The sequence below is a fragment of the Pseudorca crassidens genome, chromosome 17 (assembly GCF_039906515.1).
Source record: "Pseudorca crassidens isolate mPseCra1 chromosome 17, mPseCra1.hap1, whole genome shotgun sequence".
Classification (NCBI taxonomy): Eukaryota; Metazoa; Chordata; class Mammalia; order Artiodactyla; family Delphinidae; genus Pseudorca; species Pseudorca crassidens.
Genome location: NC_090312.1, coordinates 3370001 through 3394129, shown reverse-complemented (window position 1 = coordinate 3394129; position 24129 = coordinate 3370001). Strand labels below are relative to the sequence as shown.

Here is a 24129-nt window from a genome sequence, read left to right as displayed (position 1 = left end):
CGGCCCCGGAGGCTGGGCGCCCCCCTGGGCCACCTGAGGACCCCGCCCACCTCTTCCCCGGTTCGCCGAGGAGGGGGCTGCCGGCAGGGAAAGGTTGGGCCGACGGAGGGGGCTGGGCGCTCAGACGCCGCGCACGCGCCGGAGCCCGCCGGCCCGGTTCGGAAATGACGACCTCGCGCCGGGCCCCGAGCCCGGCCCCGCCAGGCCCCGCCCCTCTCCGTTCAGCCTCTTCAGGCCCCGCTGTCGCTCAGGCCCCGCCCCTCACGTCCCGCCCAGCGGACGGCGCTCTCAGCGGACAGGCCGGCTGCAGCAAGCGCGGACGCTGGGCCGGGAGGCGGGCGAAGTTGCGGCCGGGACGCGGGTTCGGGGCCGGGTGGCCCGAGGCGCCCGGGCGGGGTACGCCCAGCCGGCCGCGGCCGCAGAGCAGCCATGGCGGAGGCCGGCCCGCAGTACCTGGCGCTGCCCTCGGGGTTGCTGGAGCTGTGCGCGTTGCTGGGGGCCCCCCGGGACAGCCTCCGTGGCCCCGAGCAGGTAAGGCCCGACGGGGACACAGACGCGGGCGGGGCGGCCGGGGAACGGGGTCGGGCCCAGCGCACCCCCCCGGGTGCGCATGGAGCCCCGGGCGTCCGCGGGGTGGGGAAGTTGCGCAGAGGTCCGGCCGGGCCGGCCACCTGCAGCCTCCTGGGGCGAGAGCAGCAGCTGTCCTCGCAGCCGCGGTGGAGTCGCGAGTGGCAGCCGGCTGGGGGCTCCCGCCCCTTCCCCTCCCCTCCCCTCCGGGAGCACCTCTCGGGTGACACCGCTGGAGTCGCACTGCGATGAAGTGTGATGGAGAAGCTCGCGTCCGTCGGGCCGCTTCCTAAGCGCTTCGTCCCGCTCGGCTTCTCTGTCTCAGGACGCCCACCTGGGTCAGGTGAAGACGCGGCTGGGCCGCCTGGGGTTCCGCGGCCTCCAGCACCGAATCCTTGTCCGCTATTAAATGATTTCACTCATTCCACAGATTCACGGTCTCCTAGGGGCCGGTGCTGTTCTAGGCACAGCATAAGGATATTTTCGGTGAGATGTAAGGACCGCCTTTATATGTTCTCCATTTAGTCGGTATGCGATGAAACGAGCTGTTTTTCACTGTGAAACACTTGCAGCCCGCTTCCACCTGTGCTCCGCTCTGCACCCTGGCAGCCGAAGTGGCAGGCTCGCGTCCCTTCCTCTGGGACCGCAGCTTGGGACATTCTCCTTTTTTCTTCCTTGTGTTCTCACTTCTTAGTTCCGGAACCCTGGCTTTCTTTGGAGTGGGTCTGTGGCCCTCTCTTTCCCTTGGCCTAGATGTCTGGGACTCTATCATTTTTCTCTGGTTAGTGGTGGTGCTCGGTGTGTTCGGAGAGTTCCCGACTCTACTGCCTAGTTATCTGGACAGGTCCTTTCATCTGGTTCCAGACGACAGCAAGGAGAGGCAGAGAAAGCCATTTTGAGTATTTAAGACTGCAGGGTTGACTGGGCATCACCAAGAGAAGCTAAATGTTGCAAAGTTAACCCGGATAAATGTCTGATAATGTCTTGGTGGTCTCTACGCCTTGGCTTTAGTATAAGGCCAATTTCGATGATTTCTGCATTTCCCTCCCCCTCTCACTCCGCGAACCCCCATCACGTCAGGGTCCCCCTTTGGTCTCTGCCTCCTCTGACCCTGTGGATTGAGTTGAGTTGTCTCCCTGCCTCTCCGTGCCAAATGGCATTACCTCGTTTTCCTTCTGATAGGAAATGACCTGGTTTCAGTTTTGGTGTTCTCCACAGTTGGGCATCTTGCTTCTTGGGTGATCACAGCATGTCTATTCGTTGCCGTGATGAGAAGAGGATGAATCATCCGGACTATTTACAGTGGTACTTTCTTGAACTAAACAGACTGCGACATTTCCCAAGTCGAGTGGGCAGTCGGCCACTCCGCATTTTAGCCATCATCCTCTTTACTCTATACTCTGCTTCTGTTAGGGGTTCGGCAGAGGGTGGAGGGAAAAACAGCTGAAGGAGCAGGAGAAGAAGGAGTGTTGTGAAATGGAGTAACAGCCTCACTGTAAGACCTACGTTACTGTTACAATTCATGAAACATAGGATATCATTTATTCAGTTTTATTTTTATAGCAGTTCTACTATGAATGTCCAAGGCTTTTAAATAACTTTTAATTTTACTTTGAAAAGTCACCGTTTCTCTCTGATTCAGGGATTCCTATTTGGTGACACATGCAAACAGAAGCCCAGAGGTATGAGAAATAGCCAGCTTGATGTTAGGATAGTCTAGTGTCCTAACTTTATGTTTTATTTATTCCTTAGATGGGGTGGTGTTTGTTTCTTTGAGGTTAGTGACAAAGAATTTGAAAACACAGTTCCATCCCCAGTGAATTACTGTGGTCAGTTACATTTCCTTCTACTCCTTGGTTGCTGTGGAGATGAAACACAGAGATGGGAAGGGATCCGTCACAAATCCATCACAGGGTGGTGGAAAAGCGCTCAGAGCACCTTTCATAGTGTAGGTCACTGGCGTAAATCTTGTGGGTGAAGGCACGTTTTTATGTGTTTGGGTGGAGAGAGCATCCTGGCTTTCCATCTCTAGAGCACCACTGTCCAACAGACACTGCAGATGAGGACAGCCAGTGTTCTTCACCTCCACCGTCTCGTATGGTAGCAGCTGGGCACATGCGGCTACTGGGTGTTTGAAGTGTGGCTAGTGCCACTGAGGAACTGGATTTTATATTTCATTTAATATTAATTTAAGTAGTCACATGTGGCTACTGGCAACTGTGTTGGACTCTTCTAGAGCATTTTTTAAAAATCTATTTCTGTTTTATTTCACAAATGACAGCCAATCCTATAGTGAAGATCAATGCCATTATGTCATCTAACAATGCCTCACATGAATTAGTGTGTTGTGGTTTTTTACTTTTTAGTAAGTCAGTGTCTGGGAGGGAACAGCAGGAAGCTACCCTGGGCGGAGTCTGTGGAAATGGACATCATCTTTGGGGTGATGGGGGGTTGGTGGGGGGGCGGGGTGAGGGGCAGTTGCAACATGTATCAGAAAGTAACATATGAACCCTCTGGGGCCCAGGATTGCTCTTTCAGGAGTTTATTCTTTTTTTTTTTTTTTGTGGTACGTGGGCCTCTCGCTGTTGTGGCCTCTCCCGTTGCGGAGCACAGGCTCCGGAACGTGCAGGCTCAGCGGCCATGGCTCACGGGCCCAGCCGCTCTGCGGCATGTGGGATCTTCCCGGGCCGGGGCACGAACCCGCGTCCCCTGCATCAGCGGGCGGACTCTCAACCACTGCGCCACCAGGGAAGCCCAAGTTTATTCTTTTTATTTTATTTTATTTTTATTGGAGTATAATTGCTTTACAATGTTGTGTTAGTTTCTGCTGTACAATGAAGTGAATCAGCTATATGCATTCTATATCCCCTGCCTCCCACCTCCCCCCCCCCATCCCACCCATCTAGGTCATCACAGAGCACAGAGCTGAGCTCTCTGTGCTTTATATCAGGTTCGCACTAGCTAGCTATTTTACACATGGTACTGTATATATGTCATTCCTAATCTCCCAATTCGTCCCACCCTCCCCTTCCCGCCATGTCCACGTGTCTGTTCTCTACATCTGCGTTTCTATTCCTGCCCTGGAAAAAGGTTCATCCATCTGTACCATTTTTCTAGATTCCACATGTATGCATTAATATGATATTTGTTTCTCTGTTTCTGACTTACTTCACTCTGTATGACAGACTCTAGGTCCATCCACTTCTCTACAAGTGACCCAATTTCATTCCTTTTTATGGCTGAGTAATATTCCATTGTATATATATATATATATATATATATATATATATATATATATATATATATATGTGTACCACATCTTCTTTATCCATTCATCTGTCATTGGATGTTTAGCTTGTTTCCATGTCCTGGCGATTGTAAATAGCGCTGCAATGAACATCGGGGTACATGTGTCCTTTTGAATTATGATTTTCTCAGGGTATATGCCCCGTAGTGGGATTGCTGGGTCATATGGTAGTTCTATTTGTAGTTTTTTAAGGAACCTCCATACTGTTCTCCACAGTGACTGTATCAATTTACATTCCCACCAGCAATGCAAGAGGGTTCCCTTTTCTCCACACCCTCTCCAGCATTTATTGTTCGTAGATTTTTTGATGATGGCCATTCTGAAGGTGTGAGGTGATACCTCATTGTAGTTTTGATTTGCATTTCTCCAATAATTAGTGATGTTGAGCATCTTTTCATATGCTTCTTGGCCATTTGTATGTCGTCTTTGGCGAGATTTCTATTTAGATCTTCTGCCCCTTTTTTGATTGGGTTGTTTGTTTTTTGGATACTGAGCTCCATGAGCTGTTTGTATATTTTGGAGATTAATCTTTTGTCCGTTGCTTCATTTGCAAATATTTTCTCCCATTCTGAGGGTTGTCTTTTGGTCTTGTTTATGGTTTCCTTTGCTGTGCAAAAGCTTTTAAGTTTCATTAGGTCCCATTTGTTTATTTTTGTTTTTATTTTCGTTACTCTAGGATGTGGGTCAAAAAAGATCTTGCTGTGGTTTATGTCAAAGAGTGTTTTTCCTATGTTTTCCTGTAAGAGTTGTATAGTGTCTGGTCTTACCTTTAGGTCTTTAATCCATTTCGAGTTTATTTTTGTGTATGGTGTTAGGTAGTGTTCTAATTTCATTCTTTTACATGTAGCTGTCCAGTTTCCCCAGCACCACTTATTGAAGAGGCTGTCCTTTCTCCATTGTATATTCTTGCCTCCTTTGTCATAGATTAGGTGACCATAGGTCTGTGGGTTTATCTCTGGGCTTTCTATCCTGTACCACTGATCTATTTATGTTTTTGTGCTAGTACCATACTGTCGTGTTTTTTTTTCTTTTTTTTTTTTTTTTACATCTTTACTGGAATATAATTGCTTTACAATGGTGTGTTAGTTTCTGCTTTATAACAAAGTGAATCAGTTATACATATACATATGTTCCCATATCTCTTCCCTCTTGCGTCTCCCTCCCTCCCACCCTCCCCAAGCTGATCTCCCTGTGCTATGCGGCTGCTTCCCACTAGCTATCTACCTTACGTTTGGTAGTGTATATATGTCCACGCCTCTCTCTCGCTTTGTCAAAGCCTACCCTTCCCCCTCCCCATATCCTCAAGTCCGTTCTCTAGTAGGTCTGTGTCATTATTCGTGCCTTACCCCTAGGTTCTTCATGACATTTTTTTTTCTTAAATTCCATATATATGTGTTAGCATACGGTATTTGTCTTTCTCTTTCTGACTTACTTCACTCTGTATGACAGACTCTAGGTCTATCCACCTCATTACAAATAGCTCAATTTCGCTTCTTTTTATGGCTGAGTAATATTCCATTGTATATATGTGCCACATCTTCTTTATCCATTCATCCAATGATGGACACTTAGGTTGTTTCCGTCCCTGGGCTATTGTAAATAGAGCTGCAATGAACATTTTGGTACATGACTCTTTTTGAATTATGGTTTTCTCAGGGTATATGCCCAGTAGTGGGATTGCTGGGTCATATGGTAGTTCTATTTGTAGTTTTTTAAGGAACCTCCATACTGTTCTCCACAGTGGCTGTATCAATTTACATTCCCACCAACAGTGTAAGAGGGTTCCCTTTTCTCCACACCCACTCCAGCATTTATTGTTTCTAGATTTTTTGATGATGGCCATTCTGACCCAGGTGAGGTGATACCTCATTGTAGTTTTGATTTGCATTTCTCTAATGATTAATGATGTTGAGCATTCTTTCATGTGTTTGTTGGCAGTCTGTATATCTTCTTTGGAGAAATGTCTATTTAGGTCTTCTGCCCATTTTTGGATTGGGTTGTTTGTTTTTTTGTTATTGAGCTGCATGAGCTGCTTGTAAATTTTGGAGATTAATCCTTTGTCAGTTGCTTCATTTGCAAATATTTTCTCCCATTCTGAGGGTTGTCTTTTGGTTTTGTTTATGGTTTCTTTTGCTGTGCAAAAGCTTTTAAGTTTCATTAGGTCCCATTTGTTTATTTTTGTTTTTATTTCCATTTCTCTAGGAGGTGGGTCAGAAAGGATCTTGCTGTGATTTATGTCATAGAGTGTTCTGCCTATGTTTTCCTCTAAGAGTTTGATAGTTTCTGGCGTTACATTTAGGTCTTTAATCCATTTTGAGCTTATTTTTGTGTATGGTGTTAGGGAGTGATCTAATCTCATACTTTTACATGTACCTGTCCAGTTTTCCCAGTACCACTTATTGAAGAGGCTGTCCTTTCTCTGCTGTACATTCCTGCCTCCTTTATCAAAGATAAGGTGACCATATGTGCATGGCTTTATCTCTGGGCTTTCTATCCTGTTCCATTTATCTATCTTTCTGTTTTTGTGCCAGTACCATACTGTCTTGATTACTGTAGCTTTGTAGTATTGTTTGAAGATGGGGAGCCTGATTCATCCAGTTCTGTTTTTCTTTCTCAAGATTGCTTTGGCTATTCGGGGTTTTTGTGTTTCTATACAAATTGTAACACTTTTTTTTCTAATTCTGTGAAGAATGCGATTGGTAATTTGATAGGTATTGCATTGAATCTGTAGATTGCTTTGGGTAGTATAGTCATTTTCACAAGATTGAGTCTTCCAGTCCAAGAATATGCTATATATTTCTCCATCTGTTTGTGTCATCTTTGATTTCTTTCATCAGTGTTTTATAGTTTTCTGAGTACAGGTCTTTTGCCTCCTTAGGTAGGTTTATTCCTAAAGTTGCCACCAGAAAACCACTAGAGCTAATCAATGAATTTGGTAAAATCGCAGGATACAAAACTAATGCCCAGAAATCTCTTGCATTCTTATACACTAACAATGAAAGACCAGAAAGAGAAATTAAGGAAACAATCCCATTTACCATCACAACGAAAAGAATAAAATACCTAGGAGTTTATTCTAATTACAGAGTCAGACGTGTGCAAGTGTATTTGGGTGAGACCTCATTGCTGCCTGTTGTTTAGTATGATGAAGACTTGGGAGCAACCCAGCTGTCCATCGGAAGGGGCTTGGGCAGGGGTGGTACTGAATTGTACACAATGGGACATGCTAAAGTGTCAACAGGAGAGTCAGCACACTGTATGGTTAAATGGGGAAAAAATCTAATGAAATCATTTAAATATAATTGTGTTTATGAAAAAGTTATATTTATGTATACATTTTAAAAATAGGAAGCATGTATCCCATGCTGTTTAGAACATTACCTTTGAGTCATGGGATTATGGAGAAGGCATTCCCTTTCTATCATTATTTCTTTTATTATTTCTATATTGTTATAATTTTTAAAAATGAGATTGTATTGCTTATCCAACCAGAAAAGACAACAGGGATTTCCATTTCGGAGGAAAGAAAAAGACAGATGTGTAATGAACTGCTAAATGCCAGGTTGGCTGGATTGTGGCCACCTCATGTTCAGTGACTAAAGGTAGCTAGTGGGAATTACGGAGTTCATTGGCTTTACCGTAATGACCAATTTTCCATGAGCCTGAGCATACCTCCAAGACATCATGAGTGCCAGGGTGGGAATGGAGGAACGGCATCCACTCAGCCATCCTCTGTGTGGACTGTGGGGCTGCAGAGAGGAGGGCCACACCATCCCTGCCTCAGCCCAGCCCGGCCCGCCATTCTGAAGGCGATGTAGGACCACTGTGCCGGGCAGCGATGCTCTAGGAGGTGATGGGGAGGTCGACTCCGGATGGTGAAGCTCTAGGAGATGATGAGCCAGGTGTGATGGCTGGGGGAGGTGTGTGTCCCTGGCTGCAGGGTGAGGAAACGCCCCCTCCAATGAGTGTTGGGGGGGGTCGCTGGTGAGGAGGTGGGGTGAGGAGGGGGCAGGGCACGTGCCAGGCAGAGTGAAGGGCAGGGAGAAGCACAGCGTCGTGACAGAGGTGCATGTGTTGAGATGACTGAGGGCTTCAGTCGTGAGTGGCTTGGGCGCCCTGACTTTGCAAGCAGGCTGGCCTGCTGCCAGGTGCACAGCCAGTGCAGGTGGTCGGCCTGTCACGTGACACATGCACCGTGTGATACCTGCACGGGAATATGTGTGAGGATGGTAATGTGTAGAAACAAACACACTTCTTAGGTCTGGCTGAGGGACAGAGATGGGTCTGCAGGGCTGGTTTGCTGGGGTAAGAGGCTGGCGCCGGGCAGCTGGAGCCACCGCTGTTGTGGCAGGTGAGGAACGAGTCATGTGTGCTCTTTAGATGGGGGACCCCCCCGTCCCCCTTTGGGAGAGTGGACGTCGGGCCAGGTGGGAGGAGGTGGGGCTGTTCTCTCGGCAGCAACCATGAAGATTAGTTCACGGTGAATCTGTACCCACCGTGAGCCAGAGGTTTGCAAACGTGGTGCAGATGGGGCAGCAGCTGGGCTTTCTTCAGAGACCTTTCTGCGGCCCGCCGTCGAGATGTGGGTTTCCCGATGGGGAGTCAGGGGCCGTAGCGCCGGTCCAGGTCTAAATGCCTGAGTGGTGTCATCCTGTCCACAGAGGAGCAGAGAGGTGGATGATCAAGTTTTTGGAAATAAGTGTGGGCTTAATTTTTCAAACTAAGTTTAAGGGACTCACCGCCTATATTGGGAGGCAGTTGGGTACAGCTGGGATGGCACAGAGGCCCCATCCCTGGGGGCAGAACCCTGGGAGCTGTCCCTGTGTGCATACCTGGAACCACAGGAGTGTAGAGACTGCCCTGCAGGCTGTTGCATGAGGCAGGACGGGGGCCAAGGATTGGCCCTGGGGGTCTGTCTGCGGGGGGCTGCCAAGGAGCGGGCTGGAGAGGCGAAATTGCAGAAAGGAGGCGGCCTTGGGAAGTTTCAGGAAGAGGGGTCGATCAGTGAGGGAACTCGTTTGCTGCTCTGTAATTTATACCAAGAGCTGTCCCGCAATGACGTGAGATACCGCCCAGTCTCTGTGGATGTAACATCTCACGTGCGGAGGAAATAGATGAGCATGTTTTCATAGAGAATTAGGTCCGAACTGCTGGACTTTGATAGGAAAGTTTTAGAAGAGGTTTCATACAAGTAAAGAAAAGGATTCCTTTCGTGCATGATACACAAAAGGTTTTTAAATTACACAGCAGTAGGGATTTCCCATGTTTGGTGTTGGTTCCTGCTGGCATTAACTTTTTCCCCCAAATATAAAGAAACCGTTATCTGAATTGCATAAAAATAGCGTATTGAGTTTAGAGTGTATCTACTGACTGAAAATGCTGTCATTGTAGATATGCTTTGAAGTGTAATAGTCCCCTGTTGGTGCCCCTGATTCTTACCAAAATGTTGATGCTGCTCTTCCTTTTCTGCCAGCCAAGGCCACATTTCTCTGGTGATGGTGGTGTTGTTCCTGATGCCATTTCTAGGGTCCTCAAAGACCCTAGGTTACCCACTCCCCACCGTGACGGCCACCTCTTACCTTCTGTGTCTTTTACACTCAGACATTCCTGCTTTGCTCTTTTCTGTCTACCTGGCTTGGCAGCCCTTCCTGCTCGTGGACAGACTGCAGTTTATAATATCAGTACCTTCCTTGGAAGATCTGAAATCAACCTGGCACCAGTGTTTGTTTAGTCCTAACTCACTAGAAAGAAAAAGAGAGAGAAGGTGACCTATGATATTTGGGGAAGAAGGAAAAGATAAAAGGTTAAAAAAATCTTGGACCAGGTTGAAGTTTAAAAGAACTGAGGCTAAGGGCTTCCGTGGTGGCGCAGTGGTTGAGGGTCCGCCTGCCGATGCAGGGGACACGGGTTCGTGCCCTGGTCCGGGAAGATCCCCCATGCCGCGGAGCGGCTGGGCCCGTGAGCCATGGCCGCTGAGCCTGCGCGTCCGGAGCCTGTGCTCCGCAATGGGAGAGGCCACGACAGTGAGAGGCCCGCGCATCACAACCAAAAAAAAAAGAACTGAGGCTAAGCAGCCCCTTTTACGGATGCTGGGACGCTCTGGCAGGAGGACGTGGCTCTCTGTGTCCATCAGGCCCTTCCTCACTCCTCCTTGTGTCCTCCCAGGCCGGAGGTGACGGAACTAATGTGTGCGGTGGCCCAGTTGGCGAGGCGGGCACGTGTTGGCAAACATGCCCGTGTGGGTTTGACAAGATGCAGAGCCCTTCTTGGGGCTCGCCGTCCCCACCAGCCTCCGAGGGGATGGGGCGGGGGGCCTCCTGGGGGCCCACGGGGGCTGAGCACTTGACCTGTGAGTCCCTGCACTCGCCTCTCGAAAGGGAAGCTCAGAGGGACCAAGTAATTTGCTGCCGTGGTTCCCACAGCGCTGGGATCTGAACCCAGGTCTCCATCGCGGTGCCAGCCCTGAACCGAGCCTTGGAGCCAAGCGGCCAGTCATGGCGTCCCTGTTAGCAGCTGAAGGACCAGGATCTGAGGGGGTCTGTCGCTGAGTGTAGTGCCTGAGATATCCTAAAAGCAGTTCCTTACCATCTCGAGCTGCTGGTGGGAAAAGCCAGGCACGTGTGTACTCCAATAACGATGTAAAAAAAGCATAATAATAATAACAATAAAGCCTGACAACTTTCTTAAAAAAAAAAAAAAGAACTAACCAGGGGTTTGCTACGACGGGAGGGTCGGACAGAGCAAGGCTGGCACCGCTGCGGTGACTCTTATTTCCACCTGCTTTAGGTCGCCCAGAAAAAGGGAGTCAAGAGCCCATCTTCTCTGGATCCGGAGGTCCTGTCGGTCTTCGTGCCTCCGTTTGTCACTAAGGAGGACAGTCAGCCGGCCGGCGTGAACTGTGTGACGCTGGGTAAGACCAGGAGGCGCTCCTTCCAGAAGAAGAGAGAGAGGCCCAAGGCGGAGCCCTCAAAGGGCCACCCCGGCGGCCCCAGGGGCCAGGACCCCGAGGACGTGGGCATCCCCAACGGTGTGGACCTGCTCGCCCTGCCGCAGCTCTGCTTCCCAGGTGCGCACGGGCCGGCCTTTTCCCAGACTGGCCAGTTCCTGCTGACGAGCGAGCTTATGTTCTGGCTGCATTTCTCTCACTGAGAGATGTTCAGGTGCCTGGTGTAGAAAACTCAGACTAAGGGCTTGACAGAAGGACCTGTCTGGAGGCTCCGCAGAGGCATTGATGCGATTTCCTGCTCTCCTGGATAGGCTGGGACACCCCCTTCCCCACTGGGCTCAGGAAATAGCTACCACCCCAGGTGTGCCCTGAAGGGTCTGTCTGGGGGCCTGTTCCCATGATCCGTCACAAAGTCTTCAGAGCACAGAGTGCCAGCAAAGAAATTGCTGCTGAGGGGGAGGGATCGAGGCAGGTGGTGCACGGCCTGAAGGATTAGCGCATCTGGCCGTCAGAGTGCCACAGCAGACAGAGAGGGACGTATCCTGTCGCTTATGGGTAGCCCAGGCCTCATGGTGGATGCCACGTGGCCAGAATGAGGTTCCTTCTTTCTTTTTTCTGCCTGCAGGGGGCGTGTGTGTGGCCTCTGAGCCCAAGGAGGACTGTGTCCACTTTCTGGTGCTGACTGATGTCTGCGGCAATAGAACCTACGGCGTGGTGGCGCAGTACTACCGACCCCTGCACGTACGTGATTCCCCCAGCTTCCCTTTGAAACTGGGTCTAGGCTGTGGGTTTTTTTCTTTTGCAGTGAAATACACATAATATGACAATCACCATTTTAGCCATTAAAAAATGTACGATTCAGTGGCATTAAGTACATTCACAGTGTTGTGCCGCCATCACCACTGTCTAGTTCCAAAACACGTTCGTCACCCCAAAAGGCGGAGTTGTCTCATCAGCGATGCCTCCCCAGGCCCTGCTGCCCCCGGGCCCCCGGCCATCCTTCATCTGCTTTCTGCTTCTGTGGGTTTGCCCATTCTGGACATTTCATATGAGTGGAATCATACTCTACGCGTCCTTTTGTATCTGGTTGCTCTCACTTAGCGTGATGTTTTCAGAGTTCGTCCACGTTGGAGCCCGTGTCAGCGCTTCACTCCTTTCAGTAGCTGAGTGATATTCCACGGTGTGTGTAAACCACGGTCTGCTTCTCTGTTCCTCAGCTGGTGGACCTTTGGGTTGTTTTCACCTTTAACGTGTGACAGGTGCCTGGGCTGAGGTTTTGAGAGGGTGACTCAGTCATCACGCGTTTGGGGAGTGTTTTCTGGGCAGGGCCCTGTGTGTGAACCAGCTGGCCTTGGGGAGTGTGTAGGGGACGTGATGGACCATAAGGTACAGGGTGACTGGCCGCCTGCTTCAGCCCCAGAGGACCTGGGCGCCCAACATATGTTTTTAATGTAGTTTTAAAATTTTTATTGAAATATAGTTGATTTACAATGTTGTGTCGGTTTCAGCATACAGCAAAGTGATTCAGTTATACATATTTATACATATATATTCCTTTTTCAGATTCTTTTATAGGTTTTTACGAGATGTTGAATATCTGTGCTATACAGTAGGTCCTTGTTGGTTATGAGTTTTATATATAATAGTGTGTATATTTTAATCCCAAACTCCTAATTTATCCCTTCCCTGCTTTCCTATTTGGTAACCATAAGTTTGTTTTCTATGTCTGTGAGGCTGTTTCTGTTTTGTAAATAAGCTCATTTGTCTCATCTTTTTAGATTCCGCATATAAGGGATATCACATGGTATTTGTCTTTGTGTCCCTGACTTACTTCACTTAGTATGATAATCTCCAGGTCCATCCATGTTGCTGCAAATGGCATTATTTTATTCTTTTTATGGCTGAGTAGTATTCCATTGTATACATGTACCACCACGTCTTTATCCATTCACCTGTCAGTGGACACTTAGGTTGCTTCCATGCCCTGACTACTGTAAATAGTGTGGCTAAGAACATTGGGGTGCGTGTCTCTTTTCAGATCACGCTTTTTCCCGCATATGTGGTGGGGCCCCCACATTGTGCCCCTGGTAAGCTGTGCAGAGAGCTGTGCCTTCTGAAACCCCACTGCTGTATTCTTTTCCGCCTGAGGTCCCCCCATCACGGGCCGAGGCACCTCCTGCTCTCTCCTCTGGCCCGTGATGCCCACCTGGCTCCCAGGCCCTCTTGAATATTGCCTTTTCACTCTTTAAGCAGAGCCCCTTCTTGTGTCTCACTGTGTTCTAACCATGGTTCCTTCTCACTGAAGGCGGCGAGCTTCTTCAGGGCAGGGACCTGTCTTCCCATCTCTGTAACCCCAGCACCTCACTCAGACAGAGCGAGCTCCCCACGGGGCCCCGTCGGTGTTGGTGGAGAGGCCGGAGCTCGCTCGCACGTGGCAGTGAAACGGGTGGGAGTGGCCAGCCGTGCTGAGGACAGCTGTCCAGCCCCTGTCCAGTGTCCTTTCTGTCTGGAGAGGCCGGCACCATCGACAGTGGAGACTGGGATTTGCCGGGGTCGGCAGGTGACGCGCTGTTGCTTACTCTCCAGGACGAGTACTGTTTCTACAACGGCAAGATGCGCTGGGAGGCGTCAGGTCTGGGCCGGAGCGCGGCCGGCTGCTTCGTGCCCTTTGCTGTGTGTGTGGTTTCCAGATTCCCTTATTACAACGCCCTCAAGGACTGCCTCTCCTGGTGAGCTGCACACACTCCCTGAAAAGCTTGCCTATGCCCCTTCCAGACGCCCCCCGCTCTGGGCAGCCAGGCTTCTGCGGTCTCACACCCACATCTTTCTCCTGTTGGTGTAAACTCCTGGAACTCCTGACACAGAGATTTCAGCCTTGATTGGCAATGCAGACGATGACCATTGGATTCTCAGATTTATTTGGTGATTTGATTTTTCTTTCAATTTCAGTTTATTGACTCATCTGAAGATCTGTAAAGATTTCGAAGTTGACAATCATATAAAAGATTTTGCTGCAAAACTGTCTTTAATACCTAGCCCGCCTCCTGGACCACTCCATTTGGTAATTAAATCCGGAATTGTCTTGTTTTTTCTTTGCAAATTGTAAAAGTAATATGATGAAGATGGTTTATTCGTTTGTTTTTAATTGATGTACGGTTGATTTACAATGTTGTGTTAATTACTGCTGTACAGCAAAGTGATTCAGTTATACATATATATACATTTTTTAAAATATTTTTTTCCATTACCGTTTATCATAGGATATCGAATATAGTTCTCTGTGCTATACAGTAGGACCTCGTTGTTTATCCGTTCTATATATAACAGTTTGTATCTGCTAACCCCAAACTCCCAACCCATCCCTCCCCCAACCCCTTCCCCCTTGGCAACCACCAGTCTGTTCTCTGTGTCTGTGATTCTGTTTCAGTTTCATAGATAGGTTCATTTGTGCCGTAGTTTAGATTCCATATGTAAGCGATATCACATGGTATTTGTCTTTCTCTTTCTGACTTACTTCACTTAGTATGATAATCTCTAGGTCCATCCATGTTGGTGCAGATGGCATTATTTTGTTCTTTTTTATGGCTGAGTAGTATTCCATTGTATTTATGTACCACATCGATGAAGATGGTTGAAATGTTTTAAATGATTTTAAGTTCTAGCTTTGTTTAAATTATGCTTCTCAAGTTCCTTACAGAAGCATTTTATACACTGTTTCCAAAGGTCAGAAAACTAGAAATAAATTAGAAAATTTATTTTCTAAAAATTTAACAATAAAATTTATCGGTCTAAAGTCAAATATTTAGGCCTGAGTTTTGCTGAGTGGCTCATGATAAATAGATGTTGAGCTAGTAATAGGCCCCTTTAGTGGTTAACATGTTAATTACTTGCTATTCAGAAAACACAAAATTTACTTAAATTACAAATTTCCCTTTTGTTTTTTTTGTCTGGAATATCGGGTATTATATTTAACTCGTTAATGTTTTCTCCTGTCCAATGTGGTTAGTAAAAAGTAACTGTTTTTTTTTTTGTTGTTGTTATTCACAGTGCCATTCTGTTATTTAATTGATAGAGCAGCATTTCCTAAACTGAGTTCTGTGAAACACTGTTCTCAAATGTTATTGCCTATTTTTAATGGGAGGTTTCAGGGTTAAGGAAAGTTAGAGAAAGACCTCATTCCCCTTTTGTCTAGTAACATGTCAGACAGCTAAGCTGTGTGATGAAACCTGTTTGACTCAGCGATTTCCAAACTCATTTAATTGTGGGATGCTTCCTTTTTAAAAAACTGACATCTATTAAATAAACGTCTTGAAATGTACAGTAAATGTCAAGTCAGTTTCACTGTATTCATCCCCTCTGGAAGATTATACGTATAAATCTTGTTTTCCTATATTTTGATTATTATGGACAGTTGAAAAAATAATTTATTAGGATATTTGTGATTATGAACTTAAAGTGTATGTATTTACTATTATCCTAAGCCCAGCAGTCTGCTGTGGGGGGACACCCCGCCAACTGCATTCCCGGCCGAGGCAGGGCAGGATGCCTGTCTACCTTGGTCCCACTCCCAGAAGGCTTTGTGGGGAACAGTTGATGGATTTCCGTGCCAGGCACTTATCTTTATTTTGTGGATAACTGGTTTTTTTGTGCAGTGAAATCATCAAAGTTTGCATTCTTATTCTAGAAACTCAACACGTGCTCACTGAGGACCTGCTACAGCAGTGAACCGAATTCCCTGAGTTAGGAACAGGTTTACAGTTCACTGTGATTCCTTGTATTCTACCTTTGAACAGAAGCAACGTATAAACAGTACTTACGAGTTTTCTGTAATCCACGAGCTTTGGAATCTTGGATTAATGAACATTTGGTTCCTCCATTCCTACCACCCCCAGTGGGAAAGTTTACTGGGGATGTTCTCGATGCCTTTTTGTCCCACGTCCACCCTATCAGTCTGTCTCCAGTAGCTGTTTCCAGTTTACACACTTCCACTGCCACCCCTGTTCTGGGCCACCAGCTTCTCCCACCTACACGACTTAGGGAGGCACTGGTCTGTCCATTTCCATTCTTGACCTTATATCAGTTCATGCTTTTGCACTGTGGCTGGAGAGGGCATTAAAATCTATAAACTGGACTTTCCTTTTGTGCTTAAAACCCCTCACTTGTTTTCTCACTCATCGCCTTCACCCAGACCTGCATCCCTGGCCCCTGTGTCACCATTCAGCCCTGTCCAGCTCCACTCACCCCCTTGCTCACTGTTCTCCAGCTACAGTGAGAACAGATGCTGCCACAGGGCCCTTGCATGTGCTGTTCCCGGAAGTACCACTCTCTCCATTTTCCCCCTCCAGCTCCTGCTCCTTTCTCAGGCCTGGCTCAGACATCAGTTCTCCGGAGCAGCATCTCCCACACCATCTCTCTCACAGCAGCCCACTCTCCTGCAGAGTTCAGCACGCCTGCAGTTAGGGCTTGTGTGTGCGTGTTTTTTGTTTAATGTCCATCAGACTCTGAGCTGCATGAGGACAGAGGCCACGTTCAGAACTGCATTTCCAGGACTTACTACTGTGTCCAGCGCTTAGCTGCTGTCCCATGGAGCGCTGTTCAGTGAATGAATGAGAGAATGATTCAGCGTCGGCCAGCAGTGCTCATTCTATCGGGTCTGCATGTTGGTGCTCATGGTTTGTCCCAGTGGGCTGAGTTTGGATCAGACTTGTCATTGGGATCCTCCACTAACAAGTCTAATTAGCTCTCGGGTCCAAGTTGCTGTAACGGTCATCATTTGTTTCAGGGAGTGCTGTGGCTGTTTATGGTTGTGAAGAAATCCAAGAGGTCAGTTTAGGCCAATTTCATCTGACACAGGAGCTGATTCAGCAGTGTTTTCCAGAACCTACCGCAAACCAACGTCAGGTTAGAGGTTGTCGTAGGTAATAGTCATGAGCTGTGCACCTTGTGTCTTGAAGAGTGTGCATGGGCCCCCGAGCTGCCGTTTCCTGTTAATTCTGGGTGGGGTCAGCTCTCACTTGTACTGACGGGAGGAGGTGGGAGGCCCCACAGTGTGGGGAGTGAGGAGGTGAGGACCCAGCCCTTTCTCTGACCACCTGGACCACTGGCCTGAGGGGAGCAAAGGCTCTAGGTGCACCCTGTGTCCCCGGGCCTGCTTTGCTTTGATCTCTGCCCTCTAGAAGTTCTGATGTTACTTTTCAAATGATGGGCATAATTGGGTGTGTCCAGTGAAACACACACGTTTTTCTTCTTACTATTCCCAAGTCACTTTCTATGTTGCTTTGTGTGTAGAAGCCTATTGTTTTTCTGGGGCTCCCATCAAGTTGAAATTTACAAAGTATTTACCTAAAATCTCTCTCCTTCTTCAGTTTATTCATCTGTAAAGTGGGGAGAATAACAGAACCCACCTCAGAGAGCATGAGTATTGAGTGCTGTGAAGTTGCTAGCACAGCACCTGAAACGTCGCAGTAGCAATGTTGCTGGTAGAGTGACTCACGTATGTGGTTGGTTCTTATCTTTTTTTTTGGCTGCGTTGGGTCTTCGTTGCTGCATGCAGGCTTTCTCTAGTTGCGGCGAGCAGGGGCTACTCTTCATTGTGGTGCGGTGGCCTCTCCTGTTGCAGAGCATGGGCTGTAGGTGTGTGGGCTTCAGTAGTTGCAACATGCGGGCTCAGTAGTTGTGGTGCGTGGGCTTAGTTGCTCCGTGCCATGTGGGATCTTCCTGGACCAAGGCTCGAACCCATGTCCCCTGCGTTGGCAGGCGGATTCTTAACCACTGCGCCACCAGGGAAGCCCTGGTTCTTATCTTTAACTGGGTGTCTGGCTGACACATTTCCTTTTTTTGATTTGGTCATTTTTTATTTTTATTTTTTTAAAAATTTTCATTAGAGTATAGTTAATTCACAATGTTGTATTAGTTTCAGGTGTACAGCAAAGTGAATCAGTTATACATATACATATACCCAGTCTTTTAGATCCTTTTCCCGCATAGGTCATTACAGAGTATTGAGTAGAGTTCCCTGTGCTATGCGGTAGGTCCTTATTAGTCATGTGTGTTATATATAGTAGTGTGTATATGTCCATCCCAATCTCCCAATTTATCCCTCCCTACCCCCCGCTTTCCCCTGGTAACCATAAGTTTGTTTCCTAACTCTGTGACTCTGTTTCTGTTTTTACAAAGTTCATTTGCACCATTTTTTTTTTTTTTTTTTTTGCGGTACGCGGGCCTCTCACTGTTGTGGCCTCTCCCGTTGCAGAGCACAGGTTCCGGACGCACAGGCTCAGAGGCCATGGCTCACGGGCCCAGTTGCTCCGCGGCATGTGGGATCTTCCCGGACCGGGGCACGAACCCGTGTCCCCTGCATTGGCAGGCGGACTCTCAACCACTGTGCCACCAGGGAAGCCCCGCACCATATTTTTTAGATTCCACATATAAGCGATATCATATGATATTTGTCTTTCTCTGTCTGACCTACTTCACTCAGTACGACAATCTCTAGGTCCACCCATGTTGCTGCAAATGGCGTTATTTCTTTCTTTTTTATGGCTGAGTAATATTCCATTGTGTATATGTACTATATCTTCTTTATCCGTTCACGTTTCCTTTTGGAAATACTGAGGAGAGTTTTTCATTATAAACTTTATAATTGTTAATAATTCATCACAACTTGGAATACTTAACTCTGCTTTATTTTGTTTTGTTTTGCTTTAAAACAAACACATCAGTCACATAAGTGAATCCACCTTATTTTTAATGTCTTGCTTCTGTAGCCAAGCTGGGAACAAGAAAGCGAAGAGGCCCCAAGTATTGGTCGGAGGCACTTGCAAATGTCCCAACTGTCAAAAATGACAGTCTCTTTTCTTGTTTTTTGTTTTGTGTTGTTTTGTTTTGTTTTTGTGGTATGCGGGCCTCTCACTGTTGTGGCCTCTCCCGTTGCGGAGCACAGGCTCCAGACGCGCAGGCTCAGCGGCCATGGCTCACGGGCCCAGCCGCTTCGCGGCATGTGGGATCCTCCCGGACCGGGGCACGAACCCGTGTCCCCTGCATCGGCAGGCGGACTCTCAACCACTGCGCCACCAGGGAAGACCTGTTTTGTTTTTTAACGTGAAAATAGAATAGTGACTAAGGTGACTGGAAGAAAGTGTGAATAGTGAGCATTTTGTCCTGTAGCCCTTTTTCTTGACCTGGTACTCTGCTGCCCTCCATTTCTCATCCTTTCACGCCTTTCCTAGAGGAAGCCTCTCTGTCTTCAGGTTCGATCGCTTCTTTCCGTTCTGTTTCCCTGAAGCTCTGCTTGTGCTCAGACCCCTCCATGTGCTCGTGGAAGAGCCCTTGCAGAGTGCCTCCCATGTGTCTGAGGCCAGGGGAAGCTTAACCCTGCTGTTCCCAGCGCCACCTTCTTGGAGGGACCGCACCTCCCTCCTTCACGTCTGCCTCAACCTATAACACGTAATAGGCGTCCTGTGAACATGGGATTTGTATTTGAAGTGTCATTTTTAAATACCCTCATTTAGAAAAAGTGCCGTTGAAATTTTTTTGTGAATTCCATGTCTTTAAGGAGCTTTGACTGTTAAATTGAAAATATAAGCGAATACCTAATAAGTAGTAACCGAGAACAATGCATGCTGGTTAAGGTTAGTTTGAACGCGGTTGATTCCGAGTTCGTGCTCGTTGGGATGGATCTCTGGAGGCCCTTTATCTTTGTTTTGTCAAGGAACTGTTTCCTAATTAATTAAAGAGTTTAAGGGAGTTTGGCTGAAAAAGACATTGAGTCCTCAGTTCATTATGAAACATTCCTGGCAGTTCTGTTTGTCATCTCTAGACTGTTTTGTTTCTCTGTGACGTTGCAGGTGACAGCATGAGTCTCCAGACGTGTTTTCTAGCTCAGACGCTTTCTGAGCCACAATGGTGAATTTCACCGCCTTCAGTCTCCTCCGGGAGCAGCTCCCTGAGCTAATGATGGAAATTGGTCATTGCAGGTATTGAACATGAAACCACTACAGATCGTATTTCCCTCGAGAGCAGACCCCGAAAGCCCCCTCATCGACCTGGACCTTCACCTGCCCTTACTGCGCTTCAGACCTGAGAAGGTGCTACAGGTGCGCGTCCTTCCACACCTGTGAGCATCTCACGCTGACTGGCTTAATGGGGCATCAGAACTACTCAGAACACTTATCTTTCTGCTTAAAGCCGACATTCACCACAGAGCACGCTGTTTGCAGGCAGCACTTCTCTGGGGTCAGGTGGCTTTGGTCCTGGCAAGTGGAGTGGGGACAGCAGGGTAGAAGCTGCCCCGCGCCCGGCCTCGTTGGGTGGCGCCCTCGCAGTGTTTCAGGCTTGCTCGCGGTGTTGTTGCTTCCCCAGATCCTAACGTGCCTTCTGACGGAGCAGCACGTCGTGTTCTTCTCGTCCAGCTGGGCTCTGCTGACGCTCGTGGCTGAGTGCTTCATGGCCTACCTGCACCCCCTGCAGTGGCAGCACACCTTCGTCCCCATCCTGTCGCGGCAGATGTTGGACTTCGTCATGGCGCCCACGTCCTTTCTCATGGGCTGCCACCTGGACCACTTTGAAGAAGTCAGCAAGGTTAGGCACCCGCCGCTGGGTTCAGAGCATTGAGTCACGTGGGTGCTTTGCGGGGACGCGTGGGAAGCTGCTGGGAGGTGCCCTGCGGTGTGGGGGGCGCAGAGGCCCGCGGTCCCTCCATCACGGGGCGCTAGTGCTACCTCCTTGTCCTCAAGGCCACACCCTGATGCCACTTCTCAGGCTACTTAAATTCACGACATCTCTGGTGGCTTCCAGGGTTTTCAGGGAGGTGAGGGCAGGCGTTGGAGTCGAGGGAACCGATTTCAAGTCTCACCTCTGCTGCTTACTAGTTCTGCGACCCTGAGTGACTTACTGGCCTTTGCTAAGCCTCAGTCTCCTCATCTGGGAAGTGGGCACGGCCTCGGCCTCCCAGGGCGCTGGCTGAGGAATGTCCCCTGTCCTGCCTGGCAGGTGACTGGGCTTCATGGATGGGAGCCACCATTGTTATCACTCCATATTTTCCATTTTCCCTTTTTTGATTAAGCCTCTGTTGTTCATTAAAACCGTGGGCCTACTTCCTAGAAGAGTGCAGGTGCATGCAGTGTATTGCTCCGTGTCCAAGGGGTCCGTGGGCCTTGCTGGGTCCAGTGGCCGTTTACTGGATTCAGCTTGGGGGCTGACCTGTGTCGGGGTGTTAGGCCTGGTTGTGAAAGGACGGGGAGTGTGCTGGCCACATCATCATAGCAGCGTCAAGGGGCCCGTAGAGCAGGCTGGCGTACGGTAAGTGCTTAAAATGCAGCAGCTGTTTTTACTGCTGTGCTGGTGGGGTGCATTTCGAAAGGGAGCTCATGCCACAGGTTTGTGATAAACTGTGACATCGCCAGCAGGAAGAGCAGGTTGGGTTTTCTTAAAACAGCTTTTTTTCAGATATAATTTGCATACCACAGAGTTTCCTGGACTTAACTATACAACTCAGTGGCTTTAGGAACTTGGTGGAGCTGTGACAACTCATTTTAGACTCTTTGGTCAGCCCACAAAGAAACCCTGCATGTGTTAGCAGCCATCCCCCAACCCCCCAGACACTGGCGACCAGCATCTACTTTCTGTCTCTGTGGAGTCGCCTGTTGTGTACACGTGGATTTTACGTAAATGGAATCATTCAGTGCGTGTCTTTTATGACTGTCTTCTTTCACTTAGCGGCATGGTTTTTGAGGTTCATCCGTGTAGCAGCACGTTATTTTTATTGCCGAGTAGGATTCCCTTGAATGAAGAGGCCGCAGTTGTTTATCCATTCGGGAGTTGAGAGCATTTGGGGTTGTTTGGACGTTTTGACCACAGCTGTGAATAATGCAGCTGTGGACACTCATGTACAAGTTTTTGTGTGGACACGCGTTTATTTACCTCGGTACGTACCTAGGAGAGGAATTTCCGGGTCAGGTGCTAGCGCTGTGTTTAACCATTTGAGAAATGTCCAGACTGTCGTTCCCCGCTGCTGCCCCAGACACCTTCCCTCCAGCAGAGGGCGAGCTCGATTTCCGCACTTCCTCCCAATGCTTGTCTTCTGTCTTTTTGATTCTAACCCTCCTGCTGGGTAGTTTTGCTGTGCGTTTCCCCAGTGACTCGCGATGTGCAGCACTTTTCCTTGCGTTTATTGGTAGTTGGTACGGGGTAGGTTCTCATTTAACTTCTTATTTTATTATTTTTAAATTTTTATTAGAGTATAGTTAATTTACAGTGTTGTTTAACTTTATTTTGAAAATTTCTAAGTGTACGCAAAAGCTGAGAGAAGAGTGGAAGGGATGCCGTGCACCCCTTTTTGTCCTCAGCCATCATCCGTTTTTTTCCCGGCGTTTTAGAGCAAATCCTGGCCAAGCCCAGCGTCCCTCCTGGGGCGGAGCCGGGACGTCTGTGTTGTTGGCAGAACCTATGATTCACCAGGGGACAAACACTGTGGGAAAAGGCCATTCAGACCTCATGGAAGGAATGGAAAAACGTCACCCTCGCAAATGAGGAAAAAATAGGCATACTTTGTAGTTCAAAATTGTGTTTCTTTTTTTAGTCATTAGGGGAAAAACTGTCTTGTTTCAGCCCCTTTAGGAGGGAAGCTTGCAGACATATTTACTTGATTCCAGTCCGCAGTCACGAAGGAAGTCGTTTTAGTGGTTTACCTGTTCTGGGTGGTTTTTAGGGCAAAGCAGCAGGTCTTGACTGAAAGTGTTTTGGGGTCTGTATGTCTTCCCGATGTGCTGGGAGCTCAGAAGGGGTCCTTGTAGAAGCTCCGTGTTCGTGCTCACGAGCGCGGCCTGTCCCCTGCTGGTTTAGCCTCTGCTCTGGGAGACGTGTTTGTGCCTATTTCACATGCCATGAAACGCGTGTTGGGAGGCCGGCGCGGCATGAAAGCTGGGGAGGATTCTGGCGTCCTGTTCCTGGGACAGTTGAAGTGTAGAGCTCAGGAGTGTGACTCATTATTTGTGTGTTTTGTCACAGGTCAGACTTAACAAGTAAGCCATCCACACATCTCAAGAACCACTAAGTGTGTGGGATCCCTGAGCCCAGGACCCGCCTGTGCTCTGGTCCTGGGGCAGGTGGGGTGCAGAGCTGGCTGGGCCACTCAGCGGGCGCCCTGAGTGTTGAATGTCGGAGTGCTCCCACTGGGGCTCTGGAATGTTCTCTCCAGGCTCCCTGAAGTGGTACATGGAGGGTTTGCGCAAGGGTGGGTGAGGGCCTGACCTCGTGTGTTGGAATCTTGACTCAAAGAGGCATTTTTAATCAAATTAGCTTGTTAACCTAACTCACGGCATACGCCGCAGTTTTCTGGTAGATAATATAAGGCTTTGTGTGCGTATTAGATACGGTAATTTAATTATCGATGACACGATCTTGGTGAATGCAAAGCGTATCTTCGTGTTTTCAAAGATGTAAACAAATTCAGATTCTTACTCCGATCTTTACTTATATTACAGGAAGCCGATGGTTTAATTCTGATAAACATTGACACTGGGAGCATCACCTACTCTAACGATGAGGACGTTGACGTTCCTGACATCCCTCTCCTGGCGGCACAGACGTTTATTCAGAGGTAAGGGGGGAAATAGTAGGTATTTGGGAAAATCTTGTTCAGGTTCATACTTGTCAATTTCGAGTATCTCTTCCAATCTTATATTAACAGATGGTTTATGTAATATTTAGTAGTTTGGAAATTGTTTGTGAATATTTAAAAATAAACGTCATTTGTCTTCATTCCAATCTTGTCTAAATACTAACGATGGCCCCCAGGCCAGGGGACGGTCACACCCGCGGGACACCTCTCGACCCTCTTCTGTGCCTGTGATCTCTGAAGTTCCTTCTCTGTCCTTCCTTCCTTCCTTCCTTCCTTCATTCATTCATTCATCCACTCACCAGATATGTGTCCAATGCATTGGGCAGAGTATGTATATAATGGGCAAACAGATGTGGCGTCTGCCCCGTGGCACTGTCAGTCGGGGGCCCCTGACGGCCATGACCCACCGTCCTTCCCTGGGCAGGAAGCTGTCTTCCCCTCTCACCCCCCCACCCCCCTACCCAGTGCTCTCTTAGTTCTCTTATTTTTTCGTACCTGTTTTGTGGCTCTTTGTGGTTTTTCCATCTCTATGACTACACTTCATTGGCTGAGATCAGGCAAGACAAAATTTTTCCAAAAAGGGCAGCTAATAATTGTTGTAGGCTCTGCAGGCTCTGCAGGCCCGGCGGCCTCTGTGGTGATCGGAGAGGCCTGACGGGGACTGCCCCACGTACTTCTTTCAGGGGGGGG

At 48.3% G+C, this 24129-nt stretch overlaps 1 protein-coding gene across 6 annotated transcripts in view; it reads left to right on the top strand.

Moving 5' to 3' along the window:
• Nucleotides 1-335: 335 nt before the first annotated feature.
• The window catches only part of DENND3 (DENN domain containing 3), a 59054-nt gene continuing 35260 nt past the window's right edge, over nucleotides 336-24129 (top strand). For 2 of the 6 annotated variants that reach the window (XM_067712776.1, XM_067712775.1), the window contains exons 1-8: nucleotides 336-531; nucleotides 10661-10940; nucleotides 11446-11561; nucleotides 13407-13549; nucleotides 13770-13881; nucleotides 19796-19915; nucleotides 20181-20399; nucleotides 23303-23418. In XM_067712776.1, the coding sequence (XP_067568877.1) occupies nucleotides 430-531; nucleotides 10661-10940; nucleotides 11446-11561; nucleotides 13407-13549; nucleotides 13770-13881; nucleotides 19796-19915; nucleotides 20181-20399; nucleotides 23303-23418 (1208 nt within the window). In that variant the 5' untranslated portion in view covers nucleotides 336-429. Of the gene's footprint in view, nucleotides 532-10660; nucleotides 10941-11015; nucleotides 11035-11445; nucleotides 11562-13406; nucleotides 13550-13769; nucleotides 13882-19795; nucleotides 19916-20180; nucleotides 20400-23302; nucleotides 23419-24129 lie in introns of those variants that run through there. The other 4 variants (XM_067712774.1, XM_067712773.1, XM_067712777.1 and 1 more) reach the window with 3 other exon arrangements.